A 20939-nucleotide genomic window follows, 5' to 3' on the forward strand; every position below is an offset into this window, starting at 1 on the left:
GGGTGGGTGCACCCCTCGTGGTCCCGACTTCGTTGCTCATGTTCTCCCTCCTTCTGCTCCTCATTGGGACCTTGAGAGCTCAGTCCAGTGCTGCAGTGTGGGTCTCTGTCTCTATCTCCACTCTTGTTTTTAATGGGTGTAACAATTATACTTTGTCTTCATATCATTATTTATTTCACATGGCACAAAGTATAAAGTAGAACATACTAATCCCTTGAGTATGTTATGTGAGAGAATGCTACTCAAAGCAATTCTTTCAGTGAAATTTGACACAAAACTAAAATTTAAGGATTTATTGTGAACTTCAAAAATCATTTAAATGAGTTTTTTAAGGCATAGCTTGTGTGATCTTTAAATTGCAGTCTCTTAACCTTGTAAATATTAAGTAAAAAGTCAGACTCAACAACAATAACAGTAACAATGATAATGAATCATTAACAATTACATAATAGTAACCTATAGAAACTTCTGTATGCCAGGCCCTGTTTTACATTTTGACCCAAGATTTCTGGTGAATTTAGTGATCCTTTTCTCCTTGACAGTCGGCCCTGTGACCTATAGAGAACAAGATGTTATGTGTCAAGGTAGCTCCAAACTCAACATGAAAACTAACTGCAAAGAAAACTCCCTTTCTTTTTTTTTTAATTTTTTAAATTTTTTTTATTTTTCCATTCAAGAATTTACACTTCCTCCCCTCCTCCCATTCCCCTCCCGCTCTCCCACTCACCCTCCTCCCTCGCCCTCCCTCCTTAAGAGAGGACAGGGAACCCTGCCTTGTGGGAAGTTCAAGGCCCTTCCCCCTACATCCAGGCCTAGGAAGCTGTGCATCCAAATAGACTAGGCTCCCAAAAAGCCAGTACATGCAGTAGAATCAAAACCCAGTGCCATTATCAATGGCTTCTCAGTCAGCCCCCATTGTCAGCCACATTCAGAGAGTCCCGTTTGATCGCATGCTCGTTCAGTCCTGGTCCAGCTGGATTTGGTGAGCTCCCATTAGAACTGGCACACTGTCTCAGTGGGTGGACCAACCCCTCGAAGTCCAGACTTCCTTGCTCATCTTCTCCCTCCTTCTGCTCTTCAACTGGACCTTGGGAGCTCAGTCCGTCGCCAGTCGAAGATTCTATGGTGATAATCGAGATAATCATCAGTGTGATAGTGGGGCAAGGACAGTTCAGGCACCCTCTCCTCTGCTGCTGAAGGAACTAGCTGGGGACATCTCTGTGGACACCTGGGAACCCCTCTAGAGCCAAGTCTCTTGCCAACCCTAAAATGGCTCCCTTAATGTAGATATCTTCATCCCTGCTCCTATATCCACCCTTCCTCCATCTCCACCCTCCCACTCCCCCAAGCTCTCCCCAGACACTATCCTGAGACCCAAAAAGATGAATATGATATGTACTCACTCATTAGTGGACTCTAACCATAAACAAAGGACATTAAGCCTACAGTTCACAAGTCTAGAGAAGCCAAATAACAAGGTGAACCCAAAGAAAAACATATACAGATCCTCCTGGAAATTGGAAGCGAACACGATCGCCAGGCAAAAGTTGAAAATATGGAGGTAGGGGTGGGGGAAGGGAAGAGGGGGAGAGAGAAGGGAGAAGGGAAAGTCTGGGGATGGGGAACTCCCTTTCCAGTGGTAGAAGGACAAAAGTCACAGTGTCCCTCTGTCCACACTGTTTAACTCAGTGGCAGGATTTACAAAGACTCCTCACTTGAACATGGAGGGAGTTTTCTAGTCAGCTTACCTTTTACTGATCTTTAGAAAAAGTGCTTGAAATATTGTCCTTTTGGGAAAGATTTACCTCAGTTATTATCCAGATGTAGTGTTTGAGAATATGTTCTAGTTAGAGAGCAATATAATTTTGACTAGAGAACCAGTAGAAGTCAGGTTTACTTAGGGATCAAGCAGTTAACGGTTTATAAGGCACATTTGGGGAGTCAAGGTAATGTAACTCCCTAAAAATATTCATGGGCTTAGGTTCTTATTGCTTCTAGTTGGTTCCATATAAAAATGCTAGCCTATGTTAAATAGTACTGTCTCTGTCTAAGTTGGGAAATATCTGTAGAAGATGCTTTTGTTTAAATTTCCCACATCTTGCCCTTTCAAAGATGTTGATTAGCTGTGCAGCTATACTAAATATTTAATTGATTCTAGTATCACACTTACATCATATGACTCTATGAACACAGTGGAAAAAATTGCTTTTGTTCACAGCCAGTGTTGTCTGTGACAAACTCAACAGGACATGACAGCTGGCAGCAGGTGGCTCTCCGTGTGTGGCTCTTCCTGAGGCTTCCTCATTCTATGGTTGGCATTTTAACATCCCTCAGTTTCTGAAAGCAGGCATGGAAGAAGTCAGCACTGCACTGTGACTTGAAGCAAAGCCAATCTTGCTTACAGACATTTAAAATTTAAAGTCTTCAAGTTTTGTAACATGCTGGGCCTACTTGTTGGGGTTTCTGTCCTGCCCAGTTCCCTCAGTCATTACATCCCAAAGAAAAATCACACAGAGTTCTCCATAAGTTCTAAACTGATTGACCTATTAGCTCAGGCTTCTTGTTAACTTTTATAACTTATATCAACTCATTATTCTGATCTATGTTAACCACATGGCTCAGTACCTTTTTCAGCAAGGCAGGTTACATCTTCCTTCTTCAGTATCTGGACAGCACTGGGGAGGAATGGGCTTCCTCCTTCCCAATATTCTCCTGTTCTCACTGACCCACCTCTACTTCCTGTCTGGTTGTCCCACCTATACTTCCTGCCTGACTACTGGCCAATCAATGTTTATTTAAAACATAATTGACAGAATACGGAATTGTTCTGCACGGAAGTTTAAAGTCCCTCATGCCTCAAGACCATCACATGTGTCTGTGTAGAAGTGTGTTGGTATGCGTGTATGCTCCCTGATGGATGAAGATGGAAAATACCCAAATGCCCCAAAGCTAGTGTAACTGCATATTTTATTAAATAGTCAACTCTATTGGTGCCACTCACACAGAATCTCACCTACTAAAGCCACAATTTTAAAGACTACAATCTAGCCTGCCTGCTCACTGGACAATTAACTAGCAAAAAAGTAAGAGCTGAAGTACTTATAACAGCAAGTATTTTTAGTATGACTAATTCATGTCTCCTGGGCAGGACTGGTTATTATTTAATATATGGAAAACATCCGTTATGTTTATTGTCACCATTACTGGTAAGCACACATTGGCCTACAGCTGTCTTTAGAAACATCTCTGTGGCCTACAGGCTGTTTCCAGTCATTGATATTTCAGCTTTAATGTACAAAGAGCAGGTTTGCTCTTTGAAATCGGAAATGACCTTTCCTTGATGCTGTTGTGTTGTTGTTATTGTTTTGACTTTTGCCAAGCAGACCCCGCTTCTTCAAAGCTCAAGTGAGTGCAAAGCAGCACGTTCAGTTCCGGCTCAGCAATGCTTTGTTCATGAATCCAAAGGGGCTGAGCGTTTTCAGATATCCAAACATATAAATTCAGTTTTCCTTCCCATTTGCCTTTATATCTGCCCTTCTGGATTCCAGCTGGAACCAAAACCAAAAGTGCTGAGCGACCACAAGAAAGGCTGCCTTCCTTGGGGTTTCTAGATCCCTGGAAGTGGGAAGCATTAGTCATTCACAAGCCCCGTACCCACAGATTTTCCAGTCTAAATCCTACAAAGCCCAGAGACACATGTATGTTTCTCCATCAGGACTGCAGTGTACTTTTCAGAGTGGACCTCAGCCTTCAGGACCACAGGGACCTCCATCTCAACTGATTTGAGGTCTAAGTTGAAAACAAAATTTCATATTAGTTCAGAGGTGTGGAATGCATGAGAAACACGAAGAAGTGTTCCAAATATTGACATCATATTAGTATATTTAATGGAAAATAATGAATTCATCTGCTTGTAATTTGTTTCAGTTTCCCTTCCTCCTGAGTTCTTGTGGACCAACTTAAAATATTTTCATAATACAACGTATGGCTATAGTCCCTTGGCACTTGCTTAGGGAAGAAACACAGTGGTCTCATGCTCTGTGATGGTTCAAGCATTCTATAAGAAGTGCAAGTCTTATAGAGGTAACCTTAGCTACGAGTTCACGAGTGTAGTGGGTCTGGCATGTCCAGGAGACAACATCCACAGCTCTCTTCCCTGCCATTTGGCTCTTACCTCCTCTCTGCCTTCTCTTCTGTGATGCTCCTCAAGCGTTAGGAGGGGATTTGGCACAGATCTACCCTTTAGGTTGAGTATTCAGTTATCACTTGTTCTCAGCCGTTTGACCAGTTGTAAGTCTTTGCATTAGCCTCTTATTAACAAATTAAGCATGCTTAGTTAAATTCTTTTGTTATGTTTGTAAATTTGGAACTTTTACACCAATAAAACCCACTGCAGGGAAAAGCATTTCTTACCGAGGTTGAGGACAATACTAATAAGTAGGTAGAAGCATATATATATATATATATGAAACAACTTGAAAACATAGGGACTTAGCAATACAACAGTAGTAGTTTCCCCTCACTTAGGCCCTCCTCCTAAGCCATGGGCTTTGGAATATGCTAATAGTACCATGCATGAATTTTCTTTTGTGGCACAGGCCTCAGAAATAAGCTGAATGTGGTTGGTTACCCTTATAATCTTCATGCCCCTCTTGCACCAATGGCACTTCTTGTCTGGCAAGTTGGAATTATAGCATGCCAGGCTGTCTGTAAGACATAATTACTTTTATTTCTTGTTTGTCTTTGTTCTGATGGCCTATTAGCTGGCACTGGGGCCCATCTTTGAATGAATCTCTTCCTTTTCATTGATGCCATACATTGACATTCTTTTCAATTCGGAGCCATGCTTAAAGTGATTGTCACATGCCCACAGAAATGCTAATTCACACATGGTTGTTGCCAAGAGTTCACATTGTAGACTAATATATATCAAACTCAGTCCATATATAGCTGAATCTTGACCCAGCCAAATACTAAATGGGGTTTGGGTGAAAGTAGGGCACAACAGAAAAAGGACTGGGCCTTTCCCAGAAAGCCTCAACTCACATGATGAAAGTAGCATTTGACCCTATCTTTAGGAACATCATCAATATGCCGAGGTGAGGCAGCTGAGTTCTAAAGTGAGGCAGACCTGAGTTCAAACCCTACCTCACACAGCATTCCTCTTTTCTTATCTCTAAATTGATAAACTGTCATGAGAGAAAAAAAGACAGTATTTATAAATTACCTAGTATGTACGCTGGTGTATAGAGGATCCTAAGAAATGCATAGTGATTTCAACTATCATTATTGTTATCATTATGCTTCAGTTTCATATTGGAGAACATGGAGCTTTTGTTAGTTTTTTTTTTCCCCATGAGGAAGGCATCTTAGAAACTCCAGCTAGCAATTGATACTCTTTCCAGTGCTCATGGAGCAGAAGAGTTACTTGATGCATATTTAACAAATTAAGTATGTTTACTTAATGTCTCTTATTTTATTTGTGAAGATGGAACTTTTATAACAATAAAACGCTGCATACCCTAAGTATGTAAATGGCCATATTCATTTAAGTATTGCCCCAAGTTATGCTTATTTATGGTGTAGTTTTCCTTAATAGGCATCTGAAATTTGAGCAACATTCAACTCGGGACATATGATCTTATTTTTCAGTATGTGCTTAAGGAAAACATATTCTTGCCAAAAAGAAACAAGGGTTTCAAAATCAAAACTGTATATTGAGTCTCACAGAAGAACTTCAATCAAAGTCCTGGCAGATCTCTATATCTAAATTCTTCATTTTACAGTACTTCTCATGGAATATCATATCTTACAGGACACCTTGAAAGTTTCTCAGAAGGCCCTTATGGTGGAATTTGTAGAAAAAGTAAAATTTACTTTGTTTCTGGAGCACTCATTTTCTGATGATTTAAGTAATATTCTCCAACAATATTCTAAGCGTCTCATTTAGCATCATTTAATTTTTGTTGTGTTCTATAGTTTAGGGGTCATATTTTATTATATATCCTAAATAAAAGAAATGGAAGTACTTTTAAAAAAATTTTTTAAAGACCTTAGGATGAAATACTACCAGCTAAACTTACTTTTATCGTTTCTCCTCACAATTGGAAGACAATAACCTGACTGTCGCTTTGAGGAGCACACGGGTACACACCACATCTTCCACGTCCCCAACAGTGCATCTAAAGGTTAACATTATACACTTGCTTATCTGCGTGTCCCCAGTGGCAGAGCATAGAGACAGAAACTGTAAACATAGAAGTCAGCCTTTCCATTCTCACAGCCAGGGACTAAGTGATAAAGAAAGTGACCATAGGTCAATAAGAAACGAGCGATGCCACACACACCCTACACCCGAGCGTCAGAGCCAGCTACTCAGAAGAGATGAGAGTGGAGGGGAGCAGACAGCTGTGAAAGGAAAGACACAGAGAGACAGAGAAAGGTACCCGGGACAAACCAGCCGCTCTTTGAGTCAATACTTGCCATGCAGTCTAGAGAATGCATTCCAGCAGAAAGAGGAGTTAATAAGATTTGTGTGTGGGAAAAGCATTTAGCAACAGTACAGGAAACGGATGCAAGGGCGGGCAAGAGGGCTGACAAGAGAGATCCATGAAGAGGTCAAAGCAAATCCAATGGTAAATAAATACAAATGCACAGGTCCCACATGGCATCAGGGGAAGTCAGGAGGGAAGAGAATGAAGTCAGAGGGACACAGTCTAAGCAAAGGCCTGGGGATTTGTGGGATGCTAGGGAAAATGAAGAGAGACTGGTAACAGGTTGAACCTAGAAACGGGGCCTAGTGAGCTCCTGATGAGCTTAGAGGGTACAGGTCAGATTTGGGGATGGTAACTTGTGAGGTCAAATGTAGCTGTTTTGTGAGTGACCCCAAACCGGGCTAATAGAAACTGAAGCAAGCTCTCTTTGACTCGTACACACCAAAACGCCCAGCAGCAGGGGTTGCAGACCAGGGAAGGCAGAACTGTATCATCACAGCTCTGACTTTTCCCTTAGGTCCCATAACAGTTGTTCCAACTGCCATAACCCTGTCCTGAAAGGCAGGATGCCATAAAAGGGTAGAGCAATAGAACAAACTCCGGGGGACATTGAGGTGATTTGGAGAGTAAGGCGCTTGCTGCCAAGAGTGATGACTTCAGTTCAAATCTGGGAAATGTATATTGTGAAAGGAAAGAACCAATTCCCTCAAACTTCCAAGCGACCTCCCTCTCAAGCTGTCCCTTGGCCTCCTCACATGTCCTGTGGCATACACGTCTATATGTCCCCACAAAGTAAATAATTTTAAATTAAAAAAAAAACCATTAAAAATTGTTTCATTGTTGTTGTCATTTTTAAGAAGAAATTTTACATCACAGAAATGCAGGCTTCGACTCACACAAAGGACCACTCCATTTTGGGAAATAGACAAGGGTGCCTGTTATTAATTTTCTTTTCCAGAGAGGAAAATAAGGAAAAGTGAAATCCAAATAGACTCTTAACCCCAACTATGCTATCTGCCAGTTGCATTTCTATAGTTTCTGTGGGATCTGCAGAAGTGCCGCCACTCGGTCATCTATACGCTTTCTGCTCCAGCTGGTTCATGATCTCAGAAGGCCGCTCATTCTTTAGTCTCACGCTCGCATCTCGTGTGAAAAGAGACAGCGCGACAAGGGAAATGTTTCACTGAGGAATTAAATCAATCTTTCCCAGAAATCCACTCCTGAAATTGGACAACAGCTCCGCCTGTGACCAGTTTTGTCTACAAGAAATGCTAGGAAATAGATTAGTTTTAAACATGGGACACATAGCTACCTCCAACATCAACAAAAACAGTTAAAAGGAAAGTAGGAAAGAATGGGTGGCTGTTGTGCAGGCACATAAGACAGCCTGCCATAGAACTTGAGGTCTTGAGATGCAATTCCTTTATGTCCTTTCTCTCCCCTTTACAGTTTAGTAATGAGAAAGCTGGATCACGTAACAGTTCATGGTTTGGCTCGATCTGAAATTCCCAAGTGTGTAGTGAGCTCTTTCCAATGTCTCACTGTTCTCCCTTTCCATACAACGAGCACACAGTATTCCCAACTAACACCCACTGACTCTGTATTCCTTTCATCCTTAAAATTCATTTGTCACCAAAAAAATTCATGTGTGTGTGTGTGTGTGTACGTGAGTGGGTATGCATGTGTGTGTGTTCAAGTGTGAAATGTCTATTCAGGTGCACACGTATGTGTGCAGATGGGCATCCATGTGTGGCCACATGCATGCAGAACAACCTCAGGAGTCACCAGGTAGGTGACCCTGGAACTCACCAAGTAGGCTACACTGGCCAGCTAGTAAGTTCCAGGACTCTGCCTTGGATCTTACTGCTTATGTTTTTTTACCAAGGGATCTATTAAGGATGTGATAGCTAATCTCTTTCTCATTTTAATGCAGGATTGTGGCTTATTGATTAACCCGGAAGAAGCCTGTGGGTTGCAGCCTATTTCTTCAGACTACATTGAAGCCATTTCGCAGCCTAAAATAGAGAGTTGCCTCTCTGGGAACACGAAAGGTGATTACATGGATATCCGTTCTCCAAAATAAATCTCTTAGTAGACAAGCATGTGCTTAATTAGTCTACCCTTGTGTTAAAGAAGGGTATTCCTTTTCAACCCACGTAAACAGCAAGGCATGTTATAAATGTAAATGCATTGTTTTTATATTTGAAACCCTTGATGAATCAAACCCTTTGCATGCTTCCTTCCTGACCCGCAGCCATCTAGAAATTGCAAGTTGGCGGTCAATCTGCTAGGAGCCTTCTCTTAGCCTCTAACTCATTTCCTAACTCTGTGCTTCTCTTGCACCACAATCTCTATGATTCAGTTAAGTCTGTAATTCATTGTTGAGTGTCATCCTTCCCAAAATATTAGTTTCATGAGGGCAGGAAGCTGGCTTTTGTTCCCTGTATTTTTTTTTTTTTGGATTTTTCGAGACAGGGTTTCTCTGTAGCTTTTGGTTCCTGTCCTGGCACTAGCTCTTGTAGACCAGGCTGCCCTTGAACTCACAGAGATCCGCCTGCCTCTGCCTCCCGAGTGCTGGGATTAAAGGCGTGCGCCACCACCGTGCAGCTGTTCACCGTATTTTTTATTACATTATCGTGTGTGTGTGTGTGTGTGTGTGAAAGAGAGAGAGAGAGAGAGAGAGAGAGAGAGAGAGAGAGAGAGAGAGCACGAGAGGGTCAGAGGACAGCCTGCAGGAGTCAGTTCTCTCTTTCTATCATGTGGGTTTCTGGGAACAAACTCAGGTCCCCTGGCCCAGAAGCAAGCACCCTCATCCATGAATATCCCCAGTCCCCTTTTTTGTGTTACAGCAAGTCACTACATACTTGGGCAAATTATTCATAATTCACACATGGTGGATAGAAAAGAAATATCCAGTTTTAAAGAATTCCTCCTCATTGTAGAAAAGAGATTGGAAATGGCCACAAATATCCCTCATATTTTGAGCATTCATACAAAGAGGGAAACGAGGATATCAGACTCAGGTTGCAGCATTAAATCTTGCCTGAGCCCTGGGCAGATCTGCAATGAGACTTTGGAGACTCCACTCTCTAAATCTTCCTCCTCTCAGTATTCTTGCAGCAGGAGCTAAACTGGTGCTGAGATTAAGAGCATGTGTTCTTCAACTGCCCTGGTTACTGCTCCATCCTGACCCCCAGGATTCCGCTCCTCAGAGAGGCTGGAGAGAGAGCCCAAACAGCTGCTCCAGCCTTGCTGTGAACTTCACCAGGCTGCTGGAATGGGAAATGTGTTTAGCAAATGGGCAGAGAAAATTGCAATTTGGCATGCAGTTAGCAGACGTGGGTATGTTCCATTCTTGGACATGTGTTCTATATAATAAACTCCAGTCAGGGAGGGACTGGCCGTGATCTGTGTCTGACTGCTGAAGGAGACACAGATTCAACCTTCAAAGAAGACACCTATGTGTCCACTTCCGTATTGTTTGGATCAGTTGACAATTTATGACAATCATAAAACAAGTTAATTCTACGCGGTTGTACAACAACGGAGTCCAAAGCTCTTCCACGCGAAGTCCATGACACCGGCTGCTCAGGAGACGCAGTGTGTTCTAGCCTGGGAAGTGCGCAGTCGCATCAGCTGGGCCCTGGAACATCTGTCTGAACTTCCGGGTGCAGGAGAGCGTCCTGGAGAAACTGCCTTCTGATACTTAATTGCATGGACTTGATTTGGTACACTACTAGACCCCCACATTAGAGAAGGCCTCCACACGGACTGCCGGACTGCAGTGCTTTAGAGCCTGAAATTGCACAACTTCCTCTCTGGAATCCCCTCCCAACTCTTCGCCTCCTGCACTCACTTTACGCTGATAATCCAGCTTTGGGATTTCCAGCCCTTCACTGATCTGTTCTACTGCCTGCACAAGCTTTCCTGACATTTCCCATCATCGGGTGCCACGCCCTCCTCTCTAGCCAGCCTTTCTCCAGCACATTGCCAGGGCAGCTTCTCTATGTCCCCAGAGCAATCCAGGCATGGTAGTACCACAGTGCCTACTTCCCGCTCTTTCAAGTGTGCCTGAGACCAGTGGTCTCTGGAATGCTATGATATATACCAGGAAGAGGAGGGAGCAGCATTGAGTAGTCCTGGCAATGAAGCTAACAGAGATGAAAATATATGTGCATCTGCTCTGTCTCTAATCATTTTTTATTTTCATGTTTTACGAAGGACACAATATATAAGCATAGGAGTATCTGCACATTTTACAGTGTGTATATGCTAAGACGTCAAGGGCACATGAGTAGTATGTTTTTACTGATGGCTTCTCTAGATTAGATCTCTGGAGAACATAAATTGTCCATACTTGTCTTCCAATGTCTAATAGAGAGTAAAGAAAAAAAAAAGGTTTATTGAACTAAACCAAAATTTAAACCTTTCCTCCTTCCACAGAGATCTATTACACAATCATGAGGATAGGCAGAGGGAGAGAGACAGAGAGACTCTAAAATACTGGCAATTTTTCTAGACAATATTTTTCTAGAAGGTACTGTGTGTTCCCAGAGATAATTTCATCTTTCATAACAGGACTTCCTCGGTGTGAAGGGAGAAGTTGTCATGGTAGATGATGCTGGAAAGAAATCTACTTAGCAGTTATGTGTTTAGCTGAACATTCCCTGGCCCATGAAGCTATTTTAATAGTGTGCTACAATTTCAAAACTGGATCCATTCTTTTTACCTCTAATATGATAATGCCAAACTGTCTTTTATCGATTACTCTAATTTGAATATCTTTGAAATACTGTATTTCTTTTTTATTCCTTAAGTGATTCCATTCTCTTGTAAATAAGATAATAATTGCCCAATAAAGTAAAAGTAATATTTCTAAATTAGAGAAAAGAAGTATGTATACAATAATCATTAAATAAAAAAGTTCAAATCGTCTTATATAAACAATGAGAAGATTTCTCTATAGCTCATTTTTGGAATAAAGTGAGACAGAACTCCAGTACTCTTAACATTTATAATGTAGGCTTTTATTCACTAAAAAGATCTTTATTTTATGAGATTATGCAACAAAATTTTTTTTGGAATTTACATGATTTTATGTCCATTGTGGTTCTGAAAGGTAAAAACATGATCCACTCAAGTGACTGAAATCTCATCTGCATTCAGCCCAGAGCTCAAAGTACAAAGAAAACAACTTTTCGAAAAGACAGCTTTGTTCCTCAGGATGTATGTATAATATGTATCATACTTCATTTCGAAAATTGTAGCTTGGATTCATTCAGCGTTTAAATACATAGCCTAGGGTTTATGTCCCTCCTCCTTTTGACAGTTTTAGTTAAGAGCTGGTGTCATCTAAGATCAAGAATCCCAGCCTCACAGATGTTGTACAGATGGCTACTTCAACTCACAGTAAATAAAGGCATTGCTAGCTGATTAAAAAATAGAAAAAGTCATGGCTGTATAAATATGTAATGCTTCGTGACATGGAGGCCAAGTCTGCAGGTACCAAATCAAGCCTTTTCCAGTGTGTGTAAGGCTTCATCGCATCCATGCCTGACTGCTTCCCGCAGCTCAGACTCACCACCTTTTCTTCACAACAGGAGTAGCCATGGAGAGCCTTAGTTTGTGGAAAGTTAGCTATCAGCAAGGTTGAAGGACCAAAAGTGTTCTGAATACGTGACACTCTTTGAATGACAGGGGTCTGATTAAAAAGAAAGGAAGAAATAAGACACTTCCCTAACACACCATCATTGTTTCAGAAAACTATCAAGCACTGTCTTTACCAACACACACAGCCACTGAATAAATTCAACTCAAAAAAATTAATTATTTTATCTTACGTGATTGAGTGTTTTGTGTACATGGATGTGTACCAGGTACATACCTGGTGTCTGTGAAGACCAGGAACTGGAGTTACAGATGGTTGTAGACCATATGGAGGTGAGGGGAACTGAACCCAAGTTCTCTTCAAAAACAGCCAGTGCTCTTAACCACTGAGCCATCCCTCCAACCCCTAAATTAAACTTTTTAAAACTTAAAGGAAAAAAACCAGTAAGATAATCAGATAATGAGGTTCTCTCAAAAGAACTATTAGATCATATATCATTGTCAACTGGTGATCTGTACTAACGTGGCCTAACGTGATATCAGAATCAACAAACTGGAGATTCCTGATTATGATCCGGCTCTGGGATTAAACTCATTTCACTTACTTACTTCTTGATGCCTCCGTTTACTACATCTGTGAAACAAGAGTGTGGTAAGGACCAGCTCTGAGTTCCCTTCCAACTCCATCCCAGGTGAATCTGCACACCCTCTGGAGACAAATCTCATCCCTTTGCCATTGACAACCCTCTGTGTCCCCTTCACCTTTGAGCAATAGTACTATCCACTCTGTCCCCATCTGCAGTCTGTGGCATCAACCTCCATGCGGCTTTCCCTGTGTGTGCAGTTGATGCTGAGCTTAGTCAGTTCTCTCTCACTGCTGACAGGCTCATCCCTTCACGGTTCACAAAAATATCATGCTTTCAATGTTTCTGCAACTCATCTCTCAGGAAAGTCCATCCAGTCAAATTTCCAGAAAGTTCTGCTTTCACTTTCCAATGAACCACCATGGCATACTTGTGGTTAGGACAGAGGACCAAAATCTATTGATGAGCAGCTACGCACCAGGCACCATGGCAGGTGCACACATACTTTCCTTATAAAGTAGTAAATTCAATCATAAAAATATCAAGTCATTTGTCCAAGGGAAACAGTGAGCTGTAACCTTGGCCTTACTGTAGAACCATCTGAAAAATATTTTAAAATAGATGGTTAAATCTCATAGTTAATGTTGCATCAGTATGTACCCTAGGTACAAAGATTTCAAAAGCTTTCTGGGTCAGATTTGCAATCAACATTGAGTTCCACTTGCTAACGGGAGGATGCGGAGCCTGGAGACCTATGCATCTCCACAGCGTGAGTTAGTTCACCATCACAGACATTTTTACTAAATTTTACAGCACCGATTGGCTACTGTTACGATCTCTAATGCATAAAAGGTAACTTAGAATCTGAATATCAATGTTTTTGTTTCTTAGACTTAGGTTTATAATTAAAAGTGTGGGCTCCAATTGCTCCACTCAGATTCTTGTTCCACTGCCTTCTCAATGAACATCAACAGATTACTCACCTTCCTGACTTCCAGCCGGAGAGGTGGCAAGATAGTTCCGAGGGGTAAATAATATGCTAAAGCCCTTAAATACATCTGGCATGTCAGCCGGGCGGTGGTGGCGCACGCCTTTAATCCCAGCACTCGGGAGGCAGAGGCAGGTGGATCTCTGTGAGTTCGAGACCAGCCTGGTCTACAGAGCTAGTTCCAGGACAGGCTCCAAAACCACAGAGAAACCCTGTCTCGAAAAACCAAAAAAAAAAAAAAACCAAAAAAAAAAAAACATCTGGCATGTCAAAGCTATTTTTATATTCCTGTGACATTTTAATGTTGAAGCACCTAATACCTCACTGGGATCCATCCTTGATGCCTGAAGTTATAACAGTATGCTAAAATAAATAATAATAATAATAATAATAATAATAATAATAGTCTGCCAAGGAGAGAATAGTGATGGTGAGCATTCCTGAAGCTGAAAATACTTGTGTGTGGACACTGAATAAGGCAATTTCTGATTGTCTTTTACATTTGAAAGCAAGGGAAAAGAAAAATGTATGTCGAGAAGAGCATATATGCCTACATTTCAGGAAAACTGAGTGGCGTGTCCCCACTTCAGTTCATACTCTACCTGCTAAAGTTACTCTCGTGTACATTTCTCTCCTTTCTTGTAATTCATAACTTCCTCTTGTCCTTTTCCTTTTATTTTTTTTTCCTGCCAGCTTCTTCTTCTTTAATACGCTGATGCTTTTTCCCCCTTCCCGTGGCAGATCTATAAAGGCCCTGCACTGTATTTCACTTTGTAGTTTATTATTTACAACCGTTCCGACATGCACCAACACCCTCATACACAATTCTGACACCCCTGAGGTCGTGAATATAATAGGTACTATATTCATGTCCTGAAGGTTGAAAATCTCTCCACTGCAATCCATAGCACACTAGAGACTTTGCAAACAGCCCCACAAATCAGACTCGGAAAAGGTAGAAAGTTTTATTTAAAATTTGTCTTGAGGCTGGAGAGATAGATGGCTCGGTAGGTACAGGCACAAGATGCATGGTCTAACGACCCGAGTTCAGTCCCTGGAACCCATGTAAAAAGCCTGGTCGGACGCTGCAGGGCTGTAACTCTGGAACTCCTATGGAAATGAGAGGTGGAGACAGAAGAATCCCCCAGAAGCTTCCAGACTAACTGTCCCGGAGAAAACAATGCAGTAGTGCACCTAACAGACAAATGAGACCCCATTGCCTCAACACAGTGGGAAGAAAGAACCAGCTCCCAAAAGTTGCTGGCAGCCTCCACCTGCAGTGCAACCCCCACAAAACAAGTAAATGGGGTTTGATAAAAAGAAATTCTTTATTAATCCAAAATCAGAAACACTCTGTCAACAGCAACAGGTAGATGACCACCACGCTCTAATTTCAATACGTTGTCCCATTGCATCCTCACAAGGCACACACCACTCAGCTCTTCCACATTTTGAGGAAACTGAGGGCACAGCTACAAAAAAAAAAAAAAAAAAAAAAAAAAACTGAAAATAATCACACACAACATGCCATCAATCTAATGAAGGAATAATAACCAGTCTTAAAAATTATAAATTTTCAAAACACTGATGCATCTCCCTTCCATTTAAAACTTCTTGCGCACAGGGAAGCTGCCCCTTAGCGTACTGGTAAACTGGTCACGTGTCAGGTTGATTAATGTCCGAGGCCCACTCACAACTTGGGGGCTCCCAATCAACTTTAGTCCTGTGGAACTTCCAAAGCAAGTTCATGGTTGAGTAACGTACGGTCCCCTGTTTCCTTCGTACTTCTGGAGTTTGATGGGACAGAACTCCCTCCTGACTTCAGCACGAACTGTGACTTCACAACACGCCACCCTGCTGCTCTCCTGCTTGACTGACAGGAGGCTATACATTTTCCCGCTGGATTTATTAGATGAGAATGGCCTGTCACGTTGACTCCTGTGTTTGCAAAGTGTAATTTCACCAGCAGAAACCAAGCCAAATCGAGTCTTGCTGTGTATTCCAGGCCAGTGGATTGTGCCTTGCCTCAGTTGCTCAGACAACAGGACCTGTGACTGGAGAGAAATAACCTGGCAGCCACACAACTGCCAACATGACATCCTCACCAAGCCAGAACTTCAGCAGTGCCTGCGAGGGAGGAAGGTAGGTTCTGCGTTCATCCGGGGAAGCCTGGAATTCTTGCCATCTGCAGCACCAACGTCTGCACGTGCTAGAGCAGCTTCCGCCCTCGCGCAGTGGGAGGAACACTAACTCTCTGTCGCTCGGCTTTTTTCAAACATGTGTAGATGTTATCACAAAAAAAACTCTAATAATTCTTGCTCACATGTTCATTTTTTCTCCAAATTAGTTTATCTGGCAGATGGAAGCTATTAAAGTCATGTGCTGTGTTGACCCAGTTCCTTGCCGTTTTTTCCAGCCGAGATTGGAGCAGACAGCCTCACTGCTGTAGCTCTAGCAGACACCACTGTTCAAACAGACATCTGCAGCTCAGTACACGGAGCCAAATGCCACTGCATGCAAGACTCACTTGTAGAACTTACCAAGTGTGTGGTGCTGTGTTTACCCTCTAACCTCACTAACCTTTCTTCGCATTCCTGGGCAGGTCTCACGTGGACCTCACCAGGCTGGCACTCCCTCTCTTGAGGCTCCTAAGCTGATTTCTTGGACATGCAGTTTCTTCTTGCTAGGCATGCTCTGACTAGGCAGAGCCTGGCAGAACTCTCAGACATGCGAAATTGGCACATAGACTGAGATGCTTGGTTGACATCAAGTAAGTAATCTTAACCAGATTTTCAAAGTGCTTTTTATCAGGTGGATTTATCCTTATGTTCCATGTGTAAGCTCTCACATATGGGCAGGCCAATTTCAAAGGCTGATTTTTAAAGCAGCATAGTATGGAATGCATGGCAAATTTTCTGTTAGTATTTAGCTTAAGAAGAATGTGAACGGGGGAGGTCCATGGCAGGAAGATAGATGTGTTCTTCACTTCCACAGAAGTATAACGATGTGTAAGACTGAGAACATAGCCAATCACTGAGAGGTGATCTTGGTTAAATTTTAAAGAGAGAGCAAGAAAGCAATGCTTTAGAAACTTGTCAACAATATTAACTGAGCCTTTTTTCTCTGTAAGGAACTGTTCATCCCCCAGGCTCTAAGCTTCATAAGGGTTAGAGGTACGTTTGATTCACTACAATAGCCTCACTGATGCATGCAGGTTGTGATACATAACAATCGTTTAATGAATATTAGTAGGACTATAAATCGAGCTCAATGATATGAACTTAAAATATGCAACAACTGTGGTTTTAATCCCCCCATGTCATCAATCAATCAATCAATCAATCAATATTTATTGAATAAATGAATAAATGAAACTCTTAATTATTTGTACTCACCACTCTATGAGGCAGATATTAAAAATGTTGTCTACTGTAGAAAATTAATATTTTCAGTGATGGGGTTCACTGGTAAAATTTGTGAGCCACTGTGACTGCGTCTGTTTGCACCAATTTGGTCCATGTATCCTCCACATCTCAGAACTAAAGCAGTATAGCAGGAACAATCACACTTGTCACACCAGACAGCCCTTAACCCAGAATTTCATTCTAACCTCAGAATCCAGAGGACTGGGCACAATTCCAAGAAGATGTCGCAGGCTGTTGTCCTGAAAAGCAATAAATGCAAATACGCTGCAGAATGACATGGCTGTTTCTCAGGCTCATTTCCTTCGTTTGTAAAATGATAAAGAGCCCATAATATTGTATCTACTGATTATGAAGCTGGTTCTTAGCAACTCTGTAGGGAATCATGAAAAGAGGACATTTTCTTTCCTGTTATTAAGGAAGATACTTTGTTCTAACACTTGAGAACCTGATGGAGGAAGGCCATTGGTTAAATAAAGAAGCTGCTTGCCCTGATAGGTTAGAACGTAGGGGGAGGAGTGAACGGAGCAGAATGCTGGGCGGAAGAGGAAGTGAGGTCAGACTCCACAGCTCTCCTCTCAGGGGGACACGCCTCAGAGCGACACCGGGCAGAGGCGAGAGCTCTGCTCTCTGAGGCACACGCGATGAAGCTCCGACCCAGGATGGACGTAGGCTAGAATCTTCCCGGTAAGCGCACCTTGGGGTGCGACACATATGATTGGAAATGGGTTAGTCCAGGTGCGAGAGTTAGCCGAGAAAAGGGCTAGAGCTAAAGAGTCAAGCAGTGATTAAAAGAATACAGTGTCCGTGTAATTATTTCGGGCAAAGCTAGCCGTGATGGCTGCCGGGTGGCAGGAAACAGCCCACTGCTCATATTACTACAAGAACCAAAGTGTATGGACAGGTGATGGACGTGAGCAGAAGTCCACAGGATGCACAGGGCTGTGCACAGGGCTGTGCACAGGGCTCACCATAGTCCCTCTCTCAGTCTTGGGTTGTGCTGATCAGCACACTCAGGGACTCGCATTTGCCCCCACACTGGCATTTCTCTACAGACTCTGGTTTCCTCACCAGAATGCTGATTTAGTTTATATGCAACACTGAGTGTTCTCCATTTCACAGGATATGAGTGCCAGGGAGACAAAGGTTGTTCCATTTCAAACTGCAACATTGAGAGACAAAGCCAATATACACCACATATCAAGCAATCCCACCAGAATAAAAACGAATGCATACATACAAACCTGCTTATGTCCATGGAAAAAATTCTGAATGTAAGAAACAGGTAAGAGTGAAGACAGGATATGGTGAAGACACATTAACTCTATTGACTGGAAATCGGACATCAACCTCTGGCTTCTACACATATATACATATTCTACACATAAATACATGTGCACACACACCAAACCCATCCACACTTACACTACATACATACAAAGTAGGAAAACATAATATTTTATTTTTTTTATAATACATGAAATTCTGACTGTTTGCCTCTCTTCCTAACATATCAAACAGTCAAGGTTATAGCAATGCTAAATATTATGTTACCAATGCTATTCAGACAATAACTTCACATATGGACAAGGACAGAAGGTAGAAACGAGAGGGGATGATGCTCAGAATGGCATTCAGGAAATATGAGCCTAGCTCAGATTCCACCTGATGAAGTGAGTCGTATTCATCAAGCGCTATCTGTTAATTCTGCTGCCTGCCTGAGAAATATGGAACTGTCCATTCTGCCTGAAAGTGCTACCACAGGACTGAGTCCCACAGATCATTTGCCAAGGTCAGACTTGTGTGACGTCACACCGTTCACTCATTCATCTAATGTTTGCCGAGCTACGAATCTGCCCCAGCAGAATACAACCTGATCCCTCGAAGAGCTGGATCTCAAGGGTGAGGACCATTAAGAGAAGTGTTCCATGGGATGAAACATGATCACTGCAACAGCAGGGAGAAGCCCAGAGGCAGGCACCAGATCCAGACTGGGATGGTCTGGCAAGGTTGCCAGAGAAGAGGCAGATAGGAAGAAAATGTTTATATTTGAGGCCCTCTAGCTGTCTGTTAGTTTGAAGTAGCTCAATTGTGTTGGAAACACAATTAGGCGTATCCATTTTTCCCCAAGAGCATCTGCTGTGAGACCCCTGTTGTCCAAACCCGGAGGTCTCTTGCTTCCCTCCTGCTGAAGGCATGCTGACAATGAGGCAGGACTGTGCAGGGGAGGACAGAGGTGTGCTGGTGCCCATGCTTGCGTGTGCTTCAGTTACCTGCAGTGTATATCACGTGCAAACGTGCAAGTGAGACCTTACTAAAGAGCGCCCCTTGTGCTCTTACCAACCTGAAGACCGTTAATTCATATGAAAACCTCAAATCCTCAACAATGGAAATCCACAATTTTAATTATTGCTTTGAGGAGGAGTTTGAGCACTAGGGGGACAGGATCAGGTGGATCTTTGTGAGTTCAGGGCCAGTATGGTCTACAAGAGCTTGTTCCAGGACAGGCTCCAAAGCTGGAGAGAAACCTGGTCTGGGGGGGGTGGGGGGGCGGAACACACTCTATTACAAGAAAAGCAGACGTCTGAGTCCTAATTCTGGCAAGCCTCAGTTTTGGGGGACATGTTACATTGAGCTTTCTTTCTCCAATGAATCAGATATAATGGTAACAGGATTTGAGTAGACCCCTGAGAATTATCGGATAATTAGAGCCTCAAGAAACACGGAGTTTCCCGTAGGTTCTCCAAGTAGCTTCATCAAATCTCCTTGTGTTACTACGATTTCCCTACTGTTCACACTAGTGAATGCCAAGACCATACTTGGAAAAGCAAGCCTACCTGGAGGGAAGGAACAAGACACAAATCAGTTGAGATTTGAAAAGCAGCTCACCTCACTAGAAACAGCTTTGATCAGGAGACTCGCTCAGTGGCAAACGAGCAGAGCTGGACCTCCTACACCTCATACCTTGGTCATTAGAGCCAGGCCCTCTACACCTCACAGTTTGGCCATTTTCCTTTATTTCAGTAATGTTGAGTAGAAAAAGCACAGAATGACCTCTCAAGGGGAGAGGGGACAAGAGGCAAAACATCTTAAAAATCCATTTCTGTACAAATTCGTGTATACAAACGATGTCAGGGGTAAGTGGGGGACACCTATTAAACTTAACTTTAAACTAATTTTAGCCAAGTGGTTATTTCATCTGTGTTTGTGTATGCTTGTTTTGGGATGTGTATTAATAATTATGTTGAATCAAAGTAAACTCAATTGAAGAAACTAGGATGTTAATCATAATTCTATTTCTCCAAGTGAATCCTTGCCTCTCCGTAAACTCTGAGTAGAACTTTGACAGGCGTGGATCAGCAGACCTCTGTGCTCACCATGTGAAGCAGTTTAGAAGGATGATGAATTTACAGGTGGAGAAAAGGAAGCAACAAATGAGTTAAACAAGCCTTGTTTTGATTGTCAGTTGAAAACAGTTCAGAGTTCAAACCAGTAGGAAAATGTCCTAAAGAAAAATGCAATTCAAAGAAAGAAGCAGATGTCGCAGGCATAGCTACTAGGTGGGAAGGCCTAATGACTGTGTCAATGTTTAGGATGATAAGGAAGAGTGTACCAATTGTTTATCCAACACCAAATGGTCACTTTGCAAACATCATATATATATGTATATATGCACATACATAGAATATATATTCTATATATGCACTTACTTCTACATATATATGTATGTATATACACACATAGAATATATTCTATATATGCACATACATACACATATACATATATATATGGGTATATGTGTTACAGCAATTAAAGAAAAAAGGCCATGAAATTGAAAGAAGGT

General features: G+C 42.1%; 1 protein-coding gene across 1 annotated transcript in view; it reads left to right on the forward strand.

Annotated features, from left to right (window-relative positions):
• Cped1 (cadherin like and PC-esterase domain containing 1) overlaps positions 1 to 20939 on the forward strand; it is a 285451-nt gene that overhangs the window by 229015 nt on the left and 35497 nt on the right. The window contains exons 16-17 of the mRNA XM_005363770.3: positions 8428 to 8545; positions 15679 to 15815. Coding sequence (XP_005363827.1) covers positions 8428 to 8545; positions 15679 to 15815 — 255 coding nt within the window. The remainder of the gene's footprint in view (positions 1 to 8427; positions 8546 to 15678; positions 15816 to 20939) is intronic.

The sequence above is a fragment of the Microtus ochrogaster genome, linkage group LG10, assembly GCF_000317375.1.
Source record: "Microtus ochrogaster isolate Prairie Vole_2 linkage group LG10, MicOch1.0, whole genome shotgun sequence".
NCBI lineage: Eukaryota > Metazoa > Chordata > Mammalia > Rodentia > Cricetidae > Microtus > Microtus ochrogaster.